Source organism: Schistocerca americana, chromosome X (genome assembly GCF_021461395.2).
Source record: "Schistocerca americana isolate TAMUIC-IGC-003095 chromosome X, iqSchAmer2.1, whole genome shotgun sequence".
Taxonomy (NCBI): domain Eukaryota; kingdom Metazoa; phylum Arthropoda; class Insecta; order Orthoptera; family Acrididae; genus Schistocerca; species Schistocerca americana.
The window spans coordinates 403,935,283-403,955,231 of NC_060130.1; the positions used below are offsets into that span (position 1 = coordinate 403,935,283).

At 37.8% G+C, this 19,949-nt stretch overlaps 1 protein-coding gene across 1 annotated transcript in view; it reads left to right on the forward strand.

Annotated features, from left to right (window-relative positions):
• The window catches only part of LOC124556050 (liprin-alpha-1), a 406,425-nt gene that overhangs the window by 299,973 nt on the left and 86,503 nt on the right, over positions 1 to 19,949 (forward strand). The window contains exons 15-16 of the mRNA XM_047130083.1: positions 1,154 to 1,346; positions 9,904 to 9,993. Coding sequence (XP_046986039.1) covers positions 1,154 to 1,346; positions 9,904 to 9,993 — 283 coding nt within the window. The remainder of the gene's footprint in view (positions 1 to 1,153; positions 1,347 to 9,903; positions 9,994 to 19,949) is intronic.

Consider the following 19,949-nt stretch of genomic DNA (forward strand, 5'->3'; position numbering starts at 1 on the left):
CCAGCAGCGTGAGACACTTCAAAGGATTGAGCGATGCTTAGAACTTCCGACAACAACGGGTTTGGCAGTTGTAGGGCACGTTGCCAAACTTCTTTATCAGGAGCAAGCCGTAGAATAGCATCCCTAACCATTGAATCAGCATAAGACTCATGATGAGTGTCCGTGACAAGCTGACATTTCCTACTCAGACCGTGTAGTTCCGCCGCTCAAGCCCGGTAAGATTCATGGGGCTGTTTACGACACCGGTAGAACGCCACGCGGGCGGTGACAACGTGGGTATTTTTGCGGTAATAGTTAGACAATAAGTCACACATTTCTTGGAAGGACAGGGAGGCTGGTTCCCACAAAGGGGCTAACTGAGATAGCAGCTGCAGCTGATAGATCCGTGGGGAAATCCAAGACAGAAATAACGACTTACACATAGGAGCGTCGACAATGCCAAAAGCCAAGAAGTGTTGCCGCAAACGCTTCTCATAATCCTCCCAGTCTTCAGCGGCCTCGTCATAAGGAGGGAATGGAGACGGAGAAGAGGAAGACAGACGATGAGTAAGCGACGTCGACAGCGCCTGAATAGCAGCCGTCAGCTGTGTTTGTTGTTCAATGAGCTCTTGCATAAGCTGTTTCATGTCTGCCCCGCCATGAACACACAAATCCACAACGCTGTGAAAATATCTGACCTCGTCGCCAAAAAGTTTTATAACCTTTAATCACCAATAATTGCATGGATATTCAAACACACTCACTTATGAACAATAGCTGGTTACATGATAACAACTCAGTATCTCTCATTCGACTGCCGTGCCGTGACATGCGGCCGGCGCCGTTCGTAGCTAGGTGGCGCTCCCGCACTCAGCCAAGTTCCGGAGCGCCTCTATCGCCGTTTGCGCGTACTGTCGTGGCGGCACTGTTAAATGTCGTGGCACTGTCACAGCAGTAGGGTCAATTACAAACAGAGATGAAGCCAATTTCTACTTTTGTCTTTTGCAGACTTTAATGGGATGTTGAACATCCAGTTTCTTCATGTTTACTTGCAGAAATATAGAAAAAATCTGAAAAAAATCATCAGAAGCTTTTGTAATTTTGTGAGTCAGATTTACATTCTGTTACTGGTTTGTTTGTATTTGTGTTAGAAATTATTTGTATTGCATTTCAGACTTATACAAGAAGAGAAACAAAGCACAGAGGCACGTGCTGAAGAACTTGAGTCACGTGTTGGGAGCTTGGAGCACATGAACCTCTTGGCTCGGGGCCGTAGTTTTGAGCGCACATCACCACCACTTAGTGGTCGATCCACGCCAAAGTCTCATCACTCACCCCAGAGAGATTATCTCCACAAATATCATACAGTAAGTTGTTACTTTGTTTCAAGCATGTGATGTGTAATGGTAGTGGTAGTGGAATGAAAAGTATCACTTTTATGGCTGTGTAAAGTTACCCGCATCTGTAGCACTCCCAGTTGTTCACAGTGAAGTTAATGGGTGATCTCTTAAGTTTTGTTTTGCATTTAGGAATAATGTACTGTTGCATCTTCTTCCCAATACATCATATCATTTAATTCTGCACTACTAACTGCTAAGTACATGCGTTTGTTTGTGCGCCCTCTTCCCTCTGTACTACACACACACACACACACACACACACACACACACACACACACACACACACACACACACACACACACACACACCTTACAGCTTTAGAAAGAAGTAATTACCAGTGGAAAAATTCCCCTATTGGAGCACAAAATATGAATATGCTCCTGTTTGTTTAAAAGACTCCGACTGAAAAGTGATGTACAAGCTGCCTCATTCTACCTTTCTCAGCACCTTTAAAAATTTTCCCAAAAATTTTGGAATGGGAATAGATTCGCACTTATTTTAACATGCAACCCACCTCAAACTCCCACAAGCTTCCCTATCTCACACCCACTAGTCCATCGTTGCAAGGCACCCATACCTATCCACTGCTAGTTGCCCTTTCTCACTCATTCAGCCCAACTCATTGTCCTTATCTCTTCATGTGTTACTGTCATCGTCTCCTGTGTCACAGCCATGGTCCCCTTTGTTCTTTCCTACTACCACAGTTTCTTCTCATTCTCACTGTGTCATTCTTGCTCTCTTTTACTGCTACTCATTCACCCCTTTCTATTGCTAGTGTCTCTATGCCATAATTTAACCATACAGCAGAGCTGGATCTCTCTCTCTCTCTCTCTCTCTCTCTCTCTCTCTCTCTCCCCCCCCCCCCCTCGCTCCCCCCACCCTCTAATTGTCATTGACATAAAGGGTGTTTGGGGAGTAAAGGTCAATATTCTACACAGTGATAGTATAAGTAATTCTGAACAAAAAACATTATCTGAACATAGGTCCACAAATGCTTCATTATGGAGGTATGGGCATTGAAAGGAACTTTCATTTTGTAAAACTGATGTGCACAACAAGAACGTATACATAATACAATTGGACTGTAATGTGATGTTCTTGAAAACAATGTAACAGAGAAGTACAGTTATGTTACACATTTTACATAATGTTTATTTACTTTGCATTTAGTACATAATGCATTACAACATGCATGTTACATGCATTTGGTTGAAACAGATGTACCACGTCATTTACAAACGGCTTTAACACTTATCGTACAGATGTTGTACAGTTCACAGAACAGGTTCGAATATCCCACGATGAATGTCAATGCCCTTTTGCGCTCTAGCAATAACATGTTGTGTTACTTGTTCAGTTGCCTGTGGTTGGTTCCTAATCAATTCAGCAGCATCCATCATGCAATGAAGCAGTTCATCTCATGTATTTACCTTCACTTTGTGCACCTCTGATTTCATCCAACCCCATAAACAGGAATCTAAAGGTGTAAGGTCAGGTGATCTTGGAGGTCAGTTAATAGCACCGCCATGGCCAGTCCAGGGATTAGGGTAGGTGTTGTTGAGATGGTCCCTGAAACTTTGAAGGGTTGTAGCTCCCAAACCAAAAGTGATAGGAATGTAATTTAAATTGATGTATACACAGCTGGTGTTACTGATTCTAGTGCATGATAGAAACAACTATTGTTCCATTTTAAAAATTGTATCTATTTGCTGTAAATCTTTGGATAATAACACAATAAACTATGTTCATAGCTCCGCAGACAGTGTACCGTTTCTTATGGTGACCTACCACAATAAGTATTTCTGTCACCTATTACTTCGTAACTTACAGAGGCAAACACATTTAGTGAAACACCCTCTATGTTTACGATGTGCACATTAATTTTGCAGAATTAAATTTCCTTTCAATACCCATACCTCCCTAATGAAGCATTTGCGGATCTGTGTTCATATAACATTTTTTGTTCAGAATTACTTCTACTATTACTGTTCAAAATATTGACCTTTCCTCCACAGACACCCTGTATACTCTGTCTTTTATTATCACTTGCTCTCACCTGCTTATTACTTTTCCGTCTTCTTGCCACTGCATGTGAATATGTTTTCATGCCAAAATTTTTGGGAAGATTTTTGAAGGTGCTGAGAAAAGTAGAATTAGACAGATGGTAAATCACTTTTCATTCAGTGTTTTATGTAAACAGGAATGTGTTCACATTTTTTGTCCTCCACTAGGAGCTTTTTTTCCAGTGGTCCTCTTCTTTTCCCTGTTGCAGCAGGGCATGGAACGCGTATGAAAAGAAATGTATTGGTCAGTAAAATTTATATAATTTACTCATGTGAAATTGAAATAATGCAACACTAATTTTACATCTCGGACCAGATTTTATGTGTACAGAAGTTTTGCATGTGCTTTAGTGCTACAACGTGGGGTTCCCAGATGATAACAAAGATACTTTACACAATATTTTTCCATACTATGTCACTTTGTAAACTATGTTTTTGCTTCAGGCCAGATTTTATGTGCTTATTTTATGTGTAAAAGTAGGATAACTATTAGCCTCTGGATCTTGGAAACAGATAAAGACATGAAAAAAATTTTCAAGGTGTTAGAGCTTAGGATCTTAGGAATACTACATAAAAATTACAGCCATTTGCTGTGCATAGCTGTCTGAATCCACAGCTGGGTTTTAGTACCCAAAAAACAAGCTTTTGGGGTGTTTCTTGATAATGGATAAAGATTTTTGAAAACAGGGAGATGACATTTGTAGATGAAAGCCCAGAGAATTTACTGTTAAAATTCGAGTAATTTACTTCTGTTATATATTATTTATATTTTATGTCATACAGAATTTTAGGTGTAGAAATAGGGTAACTTTGAACATCCGTAACTTGAAAACCAATGAAGATATCAAGAAAATTTTCAAGGTTCTTCAATATCAGGATCTTCAGAATGTATTGTGAAAATTTCAGTCATTTGCTGTGCATATCCGTCTTGGAATCCTTGGCTGGGTATTGGTCCACTGGTGATGGCAAAAATGTAGTAAGGGCATCCTTTCCATGGTGTTTCCCGAGGAACTAATGGTGCCTCCATAAGTCCCATCAGGCCCACCATAGACCACATCAAACCCAAAAAGAACCAACTGATCTTCTCAATTTGCCTGAGCAGGAGTAAGTGTGTAATATTCATACATTGACCCTGTATTCTAGGGTAGTGACACTAAGATGATCCTTCTGATGGATATACAAATGGTCCCTAGCCCAAGGGTTATGCAAAACACTTGACTCTACATTCTTATCACCTGTAGAACCTGAGGTATGATCACTGAAAAATTCCGTTTTTATGTGCGGCGTTTTATAACATACTAGATACGCGTGCTGTAGCATGTGACCCAATTTCCTGTTGCGTAAATGTATTGGAAACTTGCTGAATGCATATAATGTTTGTATTTCGTGGTTTTGGCCTTACAGTTATAAATTTGTAAGGTTATGAGAGTGCCTATATACAATTTTTATTTGTACTTGAATGTGTTTCTTCAGATGAAAATCAATTAGTTTCGGCTTTTAAGTGATAATGTATTATCATTACTTGAATGATTGAAGGAAAGAATTAGCATTATTGGCTTTCTAATTTCTTTTACAATACTTAAGTTGAATGCTTTTTCAACTATGGCAGGAGAACCTCATTTACAGTTAATTAGAATTGCTGTCCTGGTGTAAATTAGATCCAAAACCTCATCTGAATTGGGTGTATTCAAAAATTAATGCAGAAGTTTGAAGTACTGGGTGTGAAACAAATAATTCAAAAATTAGAGAGAGAGAAGAGAGAGAGAGAGAGAGAGAGAGAGAGAGAGAGAGAGAGAGAGAGAGAGAACGGGAGTTAACTTCAAATTACAAACCTAATTTATGTATGCTGAGTGCCTCAGCTATATGCTAATTGTCTGCCTTTACTCCTTTCAATGTTTGTGCTAAAAAATTTATAGAGTTGTGGCTGACATGTACTGTGGCCCACTTTGTTTTTGCCACATTTCAACTTTACATGGTTGATATTCACTCTCTCAACATGAGTTATGCACTCTCCTTCACAGAAAAACTCAATACGATGATGATCAATGAATGGGTACATTACGTACCTGTAAACATAGTATCACAGGTTGCTTGTCTACACACTGAGGACATTTGTAACATCACTACTGTTGCTTCAATGCTACCTTTTACTGCTTGTCCAAAGCTTTTGCATTCCACTTTTGTTGGTATTCGTTGCCTTCTGATTTATTTATTGCTGCAGTGGGCTTGTATCAGTGAGATGTACCAGCCAACACAAATGCCACATAACTGCCTAAATTACTCACAAGATCCAAACAACTCTTTTTCTTTATTATTTGTGCTTAGCCTTGCATTTAAATTTATCTTCCAATTCTTTGTAACAATGGTATGGTAGGAATGATGTTGAATCTCAAGGTCTCTGAATGAATTCAGATCGCATCATAAGATATTGTGTACCTATTGTCATTTTTCTTAAAAATGTGGTATATTTTTTGTTTCTGAAAGAGTATTAGAGTTCCCTATTACAGTTCACTTGTGTGTAATTTGATGAGCAGCACGATTTTAAAACTGAAGAAGCAGGAGATACTATATGTCTACTTTCCTCCTGGCAGATTATATTTATGTATCACTCAAATGCATACATATTGTGTGTGCATGTGTACTTAGTTCTATGCTACAAGAAATTGAGGTTTCAAGCATGTTATCAAATTTCATTTTTGTTGTTTAATTTGCTGTGAGTATCATCTTTCAGATGCCAGTAAAAAGATATTACTTTCACCCCCCCCCCCCCCCCCCCAAAGAGAATCCATTGTATCTGCCTGAGTCTCCACTAGAGTGAGGTAATGTTTTTAGGATCTAGATTTACTTAAATTTTGAAAGATTAGAACTTTCGCATGCTTATGACCTGCAATTTTAATAGCCTATATTCTTTTACTGAGGCAGTGGGTTTTGTCATAAATTGTTACAAATATTTCAGAGTATTTTAAACTTCAGGGAAAATCTTAATTTTGTGGTGGTGGTGGTGGTGGTGGTAATGGATGAAACATGAGCTATAGAAAGTTGACTTGCTCTATATTTCTCTCTATTATTTTTGGTGCTTAACAAACTAAAAGTGTATATCATGGTGAACTGCATATTTTAGTGCTACAGAATACATTAATACCTAGGATAAAAATAGTGGCCTAACTTGTGGACCAGCATTTTAGGTCAAATTTTTAGAAAACTGTGAAATGGCATTTCTCATGCAGTTATTTATAAAGGACATAACTGACCATTCAGATAACTTTTGTCTGCCATTTTTAGCAGACAAGCTCTCTTTTTTTATTGTGGTATGTTGGCTGCAGGCTTCCTTCTTTAATTAACCCTTTTAGTGCCAAATACGATCTGATCGTGATCCAGATTTTCGGCGAAAAATGCCAGTAACGATCTGATCGTGAAGCCTTTCTCATTCATTTTTTCCGCGCTTGAAGGCAAAGTTGTTAGTATTTCCTATCAAATGAGAAAGGCATCACGATCAGATCGTTACTGGCATTTTTCGCCGAAAATCTGGATCACGATCAGATCGTATTTGGCACTAAAAGGGTTAAGACATTGTCAAAAAACTTTTTACATCAGTAGAAAGTATTTAAACAATTCAAAATTTTGGAAATAGGCTGCACAATGACACAGAATGTTAATTTTTCCAGAATGAGAGTTATTTGTGTAGACAGTAGGGCACAAACAGTGCAAGGTGTGAAGCAGCCCTTACATCCTCAGTATTATTGGCACAATAATGATGTGTCAGTATATTGCCCCAAAGAGTGAGACCACGTATAGCACAATATCATCATTTAATATTTATGTGTGTGGTGTGTCAGCTAGAAATCTACCTTCATACCAAACTAGTCAGTGCTCAATGATGTGGTTGTATATTGCTAGCAAGTTGCTTGCCTTGCAAAACACAGGAGTGCTAGTTGTGCAAGTTTCGTAGGAGAGCTTCTGTGAAGTTTGGAAGGTAGGAGAGGAGGTACTGGCAGAAGTGAAGCTGTGAGGATGGATCGAGAGTTGTGCTGGGGTAGCTCAGATGGCAGCAGAACTGCGAAATGATTTCAAAAAGTTTTCTGTGAACATTTCAGTGGACCAGGGACTCTTCCATGACAGTATATATTTGTAAACCACAGTGGCAATTCACTACAGATTAAATAAATGAACTGTGTGCATGTACTGTTTCCTGTGTATTTCTTTATTGTAACAATTGTTGCAAATGAAATAAAACAGTTATGCTGATAGAAAGCCTACATGATTGTAGATTTGTGATGTGACAACTGGTGAAAGAAAAAATAATATGTATGTTCATAAGACAGCTGACTGAATCCTATTTGCCAATTCTGAGAGCTGCTACAAGGAAAGTAAATATTTCTTCTTAATATTATGATTGAAGATTAGATGGGTAGATCACATAACTAATGAGGAGGTGTTGAATAGGATTGGGGAGAAGAGAAGTTTGTGCCACAACTTGACTAAGAAGATGGGATCGGTTGGTAGGACATGTTCTGAGGCATCAAGGGATCACCAATTTAATACTGGAGGGCAGTGTGGAGGGTAAAAATCGTAGGAGGAGACCATGAGATGAATACACAAAGTAGATTCAGAATGATATAGGTTGCAGTAGGTACTGGGAGATGAAGAAGCTTGCACAGAATAGAGTAGCATGGAGAGCTGCATCAAACCAGTCTCAGGACTGAAGACCACAACAACAACAACATCATTATGATTCCATGATCGTTGGTTTCCTCCGCTATTGTGGACAAAGTGGGTGATATTTCTTGATCAATCAGGAACTTTATTTCTTCAAAGTACATATGGTGCTTTCATGTATATCTTCCAGCCCACTTCTGATTTTTTGTAATTTACATTTGTGATTTCACTGTTGAAATTATTTCTGAGGGAACTGGATTTCTCTCTGTGTCAGTAGGAACTGACATGCATGGTACAATACTACCATGGTACAATACTACCCTTAAAGGGCACAATATATTGAGCAAGTGTCAATATATTTAAAGCTCTGCAGTCTTGTCCAATATATTGCACAAATCATCAGTGTCAATCTCAAACGGTCAGTATTATTGCTAAATATTTGATATTTTGCCAAATGTGGTCTTGTTTATGTGGCTGCCTGCACTAAAAGATCTATAGATTGTGGAGAAGTTATACACAATAAATATTTGACAGTGACTGCATGTCGTATAAAAATATGAGGGAGGAGAGGCAGAGAGAGAGAGAGAGAGAGAGAGAGAGAGAGAGAGAGAGAGAGAGAGAGAGAGAGAGAGATAGACAGGAGTCCAGAATGAAATTTTCACTCTGCAGTGGAGTGTACACTGATATGAAACTTCCTGGCAGATTAAGGCTGTCTGCCAGATCAAGTCGCAAACTCAGGACCTGTGCCCTTCATGGGCAAGTGCTCTACCATCTGAGCTACCCAAGCACGACTCACGACCCATCCTCATAGCTTAATGTCCACCAGTACCTTGTCTCATACCTTACAAATTTCCTTCCTTCCAGGAATGCTAGTTCTGCAAGTTTCACAGGAGAGCTTCCGTGAAGTTTGGAAGGTAGGAGAGGAGGTAATGGCAGAAGTGAAGCTGTGAGGACGGGTCGTGAGTTGGGCTTTGGTAGCTCAGATGGTGGAGCACCTGCCTGCAAAAGGCAAAGGTCCTGAGTTCAAGTCTCGGTCCTACACATAGTTTTAATCTGCCAGGAAATTTCAAACAGACAGGGCTGGTGGAGTAGTGTTCTTAATACTTGAAATTTTAGAAGACAACACACACCATATCTTGAGGATTTACATGTGCAAACCTTTTGTTACCAGGAATGTCACATTTGCCTATTCTGTTCGTGAACATGCCAGAATATAAATATCCTAAGAGATACTGACGTTTTTGAGGATTTGTTTGATTATATCCACTAGTTTTTACATGCAGATAGGTTTGTTACGATGATGATATAAGCAACAGCTTGTAAAGAACATAAGAGGTAATTTAAAAGCTATCATATTTAAAATTTATGGAAACTGTTCATTTAATAGTTGAATTTTGTGTATATGGTTCAGTTTTGTGTGCTCCTATTTTCAAATGGCTGTGGTATTCCTGCTGTACTACTGTAATTGTAAGATAACTGCCTTTGCATGTTGTGTAAAATAAATCTTTGGTCTCTCAAAACCTATTGACCATTTTTATTATCTGTGTAACATTTCTTTCTTTTCAATGCTGTGTGTTTATAGTAGATCTGAACTGTTTGGCAAATCTATTTCTCAATGCACGAGAGAAGCACTGCTAACCCACTTTTGAATCCTAACTGAAAATTATAGCTTATACTGTAGCTTGTCAATCTTGTATGTTGTTTCACTTACTGTGTTTTCTGGATTCACTCTACTGTTATTACCACAGTTACTGCGTACGAGTGTGGCACCTGGTGTTGCGGTGACTTGGTGTGTGTTTTTCTAGGCCCCTGCCTCTATGTCTCCGGCCCACCTGCATCAGTATGCCTCCACCCTCAGCCCGGGCCAACTTTCTGAGTCACTGCCTGCTAGTCAGGTTCGTAAGGGCACATCCTGTTGCATGAGACCTCTTGCACTGTGTCTTTCTGTTAAATTTAAGTTAGGGAAGTGGTGCATGTAATAGCTGCTGTTCTCTGTGGTTCAGTTAATGTGGCTGCAACTTGAAATCAGGTGAGATGTTATTTTGGTGGGTTTTTATTCAATAATCTTTAAGAAAAATAGACACTTGCTTATAATTGATCACGCTGGTAGCATTGGTCAAAGTACCTCATAACCTTATAAATTTAATTACATTCACTATAGTTTACTGATGAATGTGTAAAGTTGTAAATATAGGCTTCAAAACAAAATTCTGTGTTAGATCAGTATTCAAAATACTTTTTCCTGTTTGTGATACAGAATGTCAATTTGGATCAAAGACAGGGAAGAGAAATTGTTAAGCGCTTATCCTAAAGAATGAAGAAAGGAGTAAAAAAGTTAATGTAGACATTAAATTGTTGACCAGCTGTGTGGAGAGTGCAGTAAACTATGCTCCTTACTATATTAACAGTATATTTTGTGTTTGTAAACTGTATTGTAATTACCAGTAAATAAGTAGGTGGCTATTCACATTCCTCACACCCACACACAAAAAAAAAAAAAAAAAAAAATTTGAAAGGTACATCATACTTGCCATCGACTGAACTATTTATTATATTATTTAATTGTAATAAATAGCACAGTCCATAGCAAATATGTTGTGATTTAAACAATTCTATGAGGCTTTCATCCTACAACAAATATTTGTGATTACTTACCATATTTTAAACTGAATGCCAGTTGTGCGAGAACCTGTGCAACTTTTCAATGAGTTGCTGGTCATTTTCCATGCATTTAAAGTTTTAGACATCTTGAGTCCACACATTTCCTCAGGTGGGTGATGGGCAAGCATCTGTAATAAGTGATTACTGTTTTCCAATGGCCACACACAGGTGTACATAGACAAACATTTCTGTATGCATTGAAAGGATAATGGGAATAGAAACGTGTGTCCAGAAATATATATTTCTCTCTTGAAATACTTTTTTTTGTGGAGAACCATAATAGACATGTGTTTCTCAATAAAATTAGACAGATTGTGTCACTAAAGGTTGTTATCCTGTTCTGTATGCCAAGAATTATTGTGAAAATATGTCTTCTTATCAATAGTTTAGGTAAGAAAAGATAGATTGCTACTTACTGTAAAGATGACATGTTAAGTTGTAAACAGGCACACTTAAAAGACACTTACACATAAGCTTTCAGCCACAGCTTTCATCAGAAAAAGAGAACACACACCATTCATTCACACAAGCAAGCACACCTCATACACACATGACCACCAACTCTGGCAGCTCGGGCCAGAATGTCTCTCATGATACCTGACAGGAAATGGGAAGTGTTGTGTCCATCAACATAGAGGAGATTAGGAAGAAACAATAAAAATAAGCATGAGGAAAGAATAATTTCCATTTAGAGCTGTTGTATAGACTTTCACCAAGAGTGGGTCATCTAGAAGACGAACAGTTACACAGTAGAGCCGTCTCAGTTGTGGTTGAGTACCTTCAGCTGTGCTTCATTTATTTGCTTTATTATGAGATCTGCTGGTTCCAGTGGCATTAGCATTGCTAGGATAAGGATATAAGCTGGTGTTTTTACAAAATTTACGATTGTGAGTTATTTTATTAAATTTACAAATGTGGGCAGATTCATGATAGTACTCGCATAAAAAAAGAGGGCCAAAATGCAAGAAGACATCAGAATTAATATTTACACACACACACACACACACACACACACACACACCGATGTACCTTAATACAGTAAAATGTATGTGATATCTTTTACAACAAAAAATTATTCATATTTATTCTTGCTCTAATGAGACATCATGAGTTACAGATAAAACTACACACATGCCCACACATTTATGCTACAAAACATATTAATTTATTTGTATTATTTAATTTGCAATGGGTATTCTTTCACCTTGCTCTCAAATTTTGGTTTTTCAAGAGCAAGACGTTTAACGGTCTGTAGGCAGAACATTGAAAATTTTCATGTCTGGACGATTTACTTCTTTCTGCATGACGGTGAAATTCGTTGGTTGCTATGTAAGTCCTATTGTGACATCATATTGTGGTCATGGTATGTACTATTTGCTTTGAAGAGGGAGCAGTTTTCATTGATGAAATATTCAATGAGATGTCATTGTAAGAACAGATTCCTACCAGTGTCTCATAGATAAACACCTCTCATAATGTGTATAACTCTCTTTTGAGCAATTATTTTTGACAGGTACTCATACCCCAAAAGGTGATGCTGCAAGACAACAATGCATGGAAATTGGAAATATCTGAAGTGAAATCTCTGACAACATCCTTCTGTGTGGATGATGCAGTTTTCAACAAAACAAAAGTTTCAGAATGAAATCTTTTAGCAGATCTAGGATATGACAGGACCAATTCTATTTGCTGCTAATGTACACACGAAAGAATTTAGTAGAGATTTGTTGCTGTGTGTGTTTTCCAGTATATTTTCTGTTTATGTCCTCTTGTTCTTTCTGTATGACACGAAATTCTACATAATGAGGTTTTTATTTTACATCCAGAGAGTGAGTCAGTTACAGTTAAACCAGTTCAGGAGGTAATGTGTGCTCCTAGTTAGGGTATATAAAGTAACATAGTATGAAATGCATTGTACTCAACAATGTGAAATTAGGTGTACAGGCACCTGCCTGTTTGTTAGTTGAACTATCCCAGCATTTGCCAGAAGCAGTTTAGGGAAATCACAGAAAACCCAAATCAGGATGGCCAGACACGGGTTTGAACCGCCGTTCTCCCAGATGCAAGTCCAATGTGCCACCTTACTCAGTAGTTATTGCCTGTCTGAATCCTATTTGAGACATACTGATCCTCAGTAGACGACTATATGGCACACCTAATAAGATACAGTGTTTTGATATACTATTATAATGGGCCAACGTAGCACAAATTAGGTACTGCAATTGGATAGGTACAGTGACACTATATTACTAAACTCGCACAAAATTTACGAATGCAGTAGTGTATAAAACAGGACATTTTGTACTTAATTTGGTACATAACATTCCACTGGAGATCTAATAATTGTAATTTATTAATGCATAATCTATTAGTTATGACTTCCTCTGAATAAAATGTGTAGTAGTGCACTTAACAATGGTTTAGTGACAGTGTAACATTTTCCCCTCTTTAGTGCTGTATGGTTAACAACTACTTTTAACATATTTTGGACACTAGTGATTCCTGATTAAAGAAAATAAAATTTCTTGTATCACACTTAGTGCAACTAGCTGATAAATGTGGGAATGACAGTAATCATCTCAAAAGTACTGTTGTTTCATAATCATTAAAGTACATTTGGAAGCCCAGCTTCATTGTTGGGGTGATGTTGCTCATGAGTGAACAACATTGGAATGTGTGCTAGTACTGTGAATGTCAAATACTTGAGAAAACTATATTCCAATATACACGAAAAATCGTCACACTATTCACTTTCATCTAATTCTGTCACACTGTTGGAGCAGTGAAATTCTCTCAGTAGTGTGCTGAAGCCTGAACACTGGAACTGTGCTTCAAAACTTATGTTGACAGTTATTAAACATGTTATTTTAAGACGGTTCACATAGCTGGTCCCCTAGAATTACACATGTGTCTCATTGTCCCCAAGCAAAGACACTTTACTGACCTCTAAATTAGTGAGTCATAGGAACATTGAAATTATCAAATTTACTACAACATTCCTGAAAAAAGCAAGTTGTTTTGTGCTTATTTGAGTTATGTGATTGTTGAAGGCTTTATCATCACAGTTCAGTAGAATTCATTGTTTAGACTGTCACGATCAGTGATTAACATTAGAATTGGAATGTTGTTAACAGCAGCATACAGGGGGAAAAAACAGCATTCACATGACTCAAAAGTGAAGAAATGCAGTATTAATTTTTGTTAAAACATTCTTAGAAGACCTTATATAACAGAGTGAGTGACAAGGAAATTATTTGTACAACGAAAACTTGTTGTACTGTCTAGAGTGTCCTCTTTCGTACTACAGAGTTACTCAATCATGAATGGGTGGATTAATCAACTAGTGAAAAATGAAAAATAAGTACGCTGAAACAAGCACCCCACTTAAATAAAGTTTTATTCTTGTATTGTACAGGTTGTACAGTCTGTATGATTATAACTGCAGGATTGTCCCCCCATGGACAAATTGTCTTGCATATCAGTATCACATATGTAACATTCTGTAGCTAAAATTTAGCTCTGCAATTGGCATAAACTGATCATAAAGGTATTAGATGCCATCTTAGAAGATAGTGTTTCACACTATTCTCACCTGTTGTTGCAAAGTCTCATTCATCACCAGATCTATCTCATATTCAGGAGTTAGTTACCAAAAATAGTGGAAAGCATGTTTGACAGTGAAGAAGTATACCCAGGAAAACATTTTGTGCAGGAAGAGGTCATAATTTGTATCTTTTAGTAATGCCAACAAATGAGCTGGATGATAATCTGGATTTACACTGCACTCTTAGGTACCTCTTCAACATACATAAGTAGTGATTGGCCAATGTGGACTACCCAAGCCACACGATTCCCAAATTTGTTCGATACAGTCCTGCAGTGATTGTCCTATTGATTGATACTATACTTGTAAACTACCATCACTGATGCAGATACATTGACTACTGTCATAACTTACGTCAACTTTGTGCCATTCATCTCTCCAGTTGCATCTTTAGTAACACTGCCTGAGGTGTGCTATGTGACAATGAGTTGAGAGATGGAGCTGGGCAGACCCTCTGGATGCAACATTTGTCTTGATTTGTGCTTAATGTCATAATATAATCTGCAGCGACTGCTCATCTGACCTGATTGTCCATGCATGAACCTGTATGTAACTGCCATAATGAACTGGAAAAACAAATATTTGCACCTTTGTTAGCTCACTAGCACCCAGAGTCATGCACAGCTGACACCTCATATTATTGTGCTGAACAATTATTCAATAGTTTTCATGCAGGATATATATATATTTTTTGTTATACCAGTTCGGTATTCAAAACAAAAAACTATCTTTCCAGTTTATAAATAACAGTAGCAAAATGATAGACTGTTACTCACCATAAAGATGACTTGTTGAGTTGTAGACAGGCACAATGAAAAGACTGCTACACATTCAGCTTTTGGCCAAAGTTTTCTACAGAAAAGAACACATACACATCCACAAAAGCAAGCACATCTCTCGTGCACATAACTGCTGTCTCCAGCAGCTCAGACTGGGATGTGAATATGTGTGTCTGTGTGTATGTGTTTTCTTAAGCTAAATGTGTGACACTCTTTTTTTCATTGTGCCTGTCTGCCACTCAGCTTGTTATCCTTATGATGAGTAGCAGTCTGTCATTTCCCTAATATTGTTGATATTCCAACCTGGACCTTCCAATATATCATATACAGTAGTTATTGGCCTCCGTATTTTCGTGCTCAGTAAATTTGTTCCTACTCCATACACAGGATGACAATACACTTTCACTTGCTATATTACTGCTTTATATCACCTTCCCATGAAAGTATGATGTCTCTAAAACAATTTTTTTTTTCAATTTCTCACTAGTTTATGGTAAAGAATTCACTTGGTGCTTACTGTAAATGCAGCACTCTTACAGCAAGCCAAAGTGAGTTTGGTTTAGTCTGTCCAAAGATCAGTGTTCTGATATGAGAATAAATTGGCTGCTGAATTTTATAGTGAAGATTTAGCAGTTTTATTTGGTATAGTTATAATATCTTGGGCATGTTCATTAAAAGCAACAGAAATTTAACAAAGGGTCAGTACCTTTTACATTAACTGTCACCAATAGAGGTGGTGCATTGGGCAAGACATTGGATTGACAACACTTTGGAGAATGATCCTATCATGCAGATTAAAGATAAATTAATATGGTGGCTGATGACAGTAAATGGTTTGTATTAAGCACAATCAGTTATCTTAGTGGAGGCTTTCTTAAAAAAATTTGTGTAAGGAAATCATTTCCTGTTCTATTGTATTGTACATGAATATAAAATCTAGAAATTATATTCTATCTGTTTACATTCTGTTTTTTGTACATTTTGTAGAAAGTGGAGTAGTTCAGATTGTTGGCAGTAATAAAGAAAATATGAACTTTATACTCTGCAAAATATATGAATTTCATAATGCAAATAATGAACACAGTCAAATTACATATGACAACTGGGATAACAATACCAGTAACAAATGGCAGAGTTCAGTGAATTTCAGAACAATCATATGGTTTCACCACAATGTAGCTGATACAGTGAAGAAGGGAAAAAAGGATTTATGTTAATTTTTAAACTGTTGCTGCAATTTGAGTGAAGAGAGGAAATACTATTTAGCATTTGTACAGGACTGATGAAATGGTAATTCTGTTAGATTAATAACTAAAGTGGTTTAATTATATCCAGATATTGATTTAAGATGTCTTTAATCACTTACTAAATTAACTGAAATACTTTGATGGAAATGGAATATATTATATCATGAAGCACTGGTTCTGATACTAACCTGACTTTGTGGAGATGTTCATCACATAATGGGTAATAAGTTATTAAACTTAAATCCCATTTGGAACCAATGTCTGTCATCATCATCATCATCAACAACAACAACAACAACAACAACGATAATATCAGTGTGACAACAATGGAATGAATCCACATTCTTATTTGTTGTGACATGGAAGGAAACAGCCTCCAAATGTCATCTCAGTGATGATCTTGCCATACTTGAAGCACATGCTGTGTTAGTTCATGAAGACTACTGGCCAGAGGCTAATGTGAAAGTATACGTCTTCTCATTACATTCAGGCATGCTCTGTTGGTGACCTGTTAGGGGACCTGGCAGGCTGGTCATGGATCTGTACATTCTTCAAGGTGTTTATGATGTGAACTGCAGCCTTACATTATCGTGCTAGACTATACTATATGGTACACTGGTCATGAAGGCTATGACAGCAGGGTTTACTGTTCTTGCACAGACTAGTAAGTATTCGTGCTCCCTTCAACAATAACCAAATCAGTCCTCTTATTATATCAAATAGCTCCCCACACCATGATTCCAAGATCTGGAGAGGTACAGATAACAAGATTTGTTGCATCCTGTGACTTTTCATCTGATTATCTACAGACGTGTCAGAGTCAGCCTGACCACCACAAACAGAAGTGAAATTTGTCGCTTAAAACTATAGAATTCCATTCAGTGTCCAAGGTGACTCTGGCTTTACACTATGCAAGTTTCTGTTGCCTGTGGTACAGAGTCAGCAGTAAATGGCATATGGCAGCTTGAGATTACAACCCAGCTTCCAATAAGCTGTTCCCTATATTTTGTGTTGGTGCTCTGCCTGTAACCTCTGCTGAGAATTTAGCCGTCATCATCTCCCTACTAATCAGTCCTGCTGGAAGGACCTGTATGAACTCTTGTTGCCATGCTATTGTCCTGAGTATCTTGTCAATACTCATTCTGCTGCATTGCACTATAGCTAACTGTCTGTGTGACCTGTTGATAAGCTTCTCCATGTCCCCAGTGTCAATGACTCAACCTTCCTCAAAGCTGAAAAGATGAGTATAAGCTGCTTATGCACATTATCTGGGCATGCACCACCTGAAAAGGTTCAGTAATGTTATAGATACTCCCAGTAGCCATCATGCGCTCACACTATTCTTCATCTGTGTGAATAGCTTTATTTCTTTACTGAAAATAAGATCAGATAAGGATTAAATTTTAATCAGCATATCCCACAGACATGGAAATACTGGAGCAAGAGTGTGGTAGTCTTCAGTCAAGGTGTATATGATGTAACACTTTCCATTTTCGTCAGTGTACCTCGAAGGTAAATGTTTGTGTTCAGAGGTGGCTATGTAAATTTTCTACTAAGCAGTTAGACTTTATGACCTGCAAGTTACTCACTATTATTGTTGTTCATTTCATTTTTATTAGTACACAACCTCCAATTTTACTGCATGTGGCACTGACAGAAATAGAAAGTTGTGAAGTTCTGAAATGAAATATTAAGGGATCAAATTTAATTTGAACTGAAGGTTCAAGAATTATGTGCATTTTCAGAGGCTCCTCTCTACACAACGGAATAAGTTTTTTTAAAATAATTTAGTGATGCTTTTCGAGAGTGTTGGCTCCCAGTAACTGCCAGAAAAGTGAATTTTGAGAAATATTCATTGAAATGTTGGCACACAGTAAATTTTTGATGAAAAATTGCTGATGACTGATGCAACTTTTGTGGGATGTACGAAGAACTACTCTGTCTAATTCTTAACGGGATATGCTAGCAAACAGCAGAAACAGTAACAACAACAGCAACAGTAACAACAGCAGCAACAGCAACATGAGCAACAACAAAAACAACTGAGAGGGAACTAGAGAATATGAAAAATTAGATAGTTGTGCTTTGATTAATTAAATCTGGGTGGAATCAATCCTAAGGTTGGTTTGCAGCAGACTGCCATTCATCTCTTCTGTCTGCCTTCCTCTTCATTTCCACATATGTTTCTCATCCAACATCATTCATAATCTCTTGTATGTATGATATCCTTCTTGCCCCTGCCAGTTTCTTCCCTCAATAGCTCCTTCTGCTATTGTTCCAGTGATGTTGTATCTTAGGATGTGCCCTACAGGTTTGTCTCTTCTTGTTTGGATGTACCTCCACAGAGATCTGGTTTCCTGTACTCTTCTAAGCACCTCTTCATTTGTTACTTTGTCTCTCCAGCTGATCTTCATCATCCTTCTATAGCACCACATCTCCAGGGCCTCAAGCCATCTTCTCCCTTCTCTTCCCATTGTCCAAGTTTCACATCCGTATAGGGCCACATTCCAAACAATAGCTTTCTTGATACGTTTCCTTATTTTCAGACTGATGTGCTTGCTGGTGAGTAAGTTCCTCCTCTGATTAACTGCATTTTTGGCGTGTTGTATTCTGCTCACAACTTCTTTCTGGCTTTTACCATCTATTGTGATTTTGCTTCCCAGGTAGGTAAATTCCTGTATCACTTCCAGCTCCTCTCTTCCAATTCTCATTCTCAGAGGTTCATATTCTGCTTCTGTATGGCATACCATCACTTTAGTTTTATTCTTATTTATTCTCATTCCACACTGATTGTAGAAAATCCTTTCCATTGTTCTGAGGACTTCCTCTAGATCTTTTATCTCCGTGACTAATAGCAGTATCATATGCATAATGTAGCATGTCTATCTTCCCCACTTCAGTAGTTTCTCACACTTGGTCTATAGCTCCCTGGATGTTAGCATTGAATATAAGAGGAGAGAGAGCACACCCTTGTCTTACCCCTTTTCTAGTATTTGATTCGTGTTCCTGGTGACATTTCCTAATCACTGCCACCTCATTCTTATAGGAACTGAGTATCACACTGATGTCTTTGTACTTCATTCCACTTTTCCTCAGCACTCTGAACATGTCTTGCCAAATAACATTATCAAATGCCTTTTCCAGGTTTACAAAGGCAATATAAGTTGGTTTATTTTCTGTAATTGCTTTTCAATAAGGAGTCTCAGTGCCAGAATCGCCTCTCTTGTTCCTAATCCACTTTCTCTTCAATTCTCTTCAGAACTATTTTTATGAGAATTTTTGATGCATATGATATTAGGCTTAAAGTTTGCTACTGTTCACATTTTTTAGCTGCTGGCTTCTTTTATATAGGAACAATGATGCATTTCTGGAAGTTTGTTGGTATCTCTCTTCTGTTATAGATGAACCTAATAGGTTTAAGCTTCATCATTTTCATGCTGTCACCAGCATTCTTTATTAGTTCTGCAGGGATGTCGTCAATACCCATTGGTTTGTTGTCCCATAGTTCTTTTAGAGCTTTGTCAAATTCTTACAGAATATCATCTCCCTTGTCATCTTCA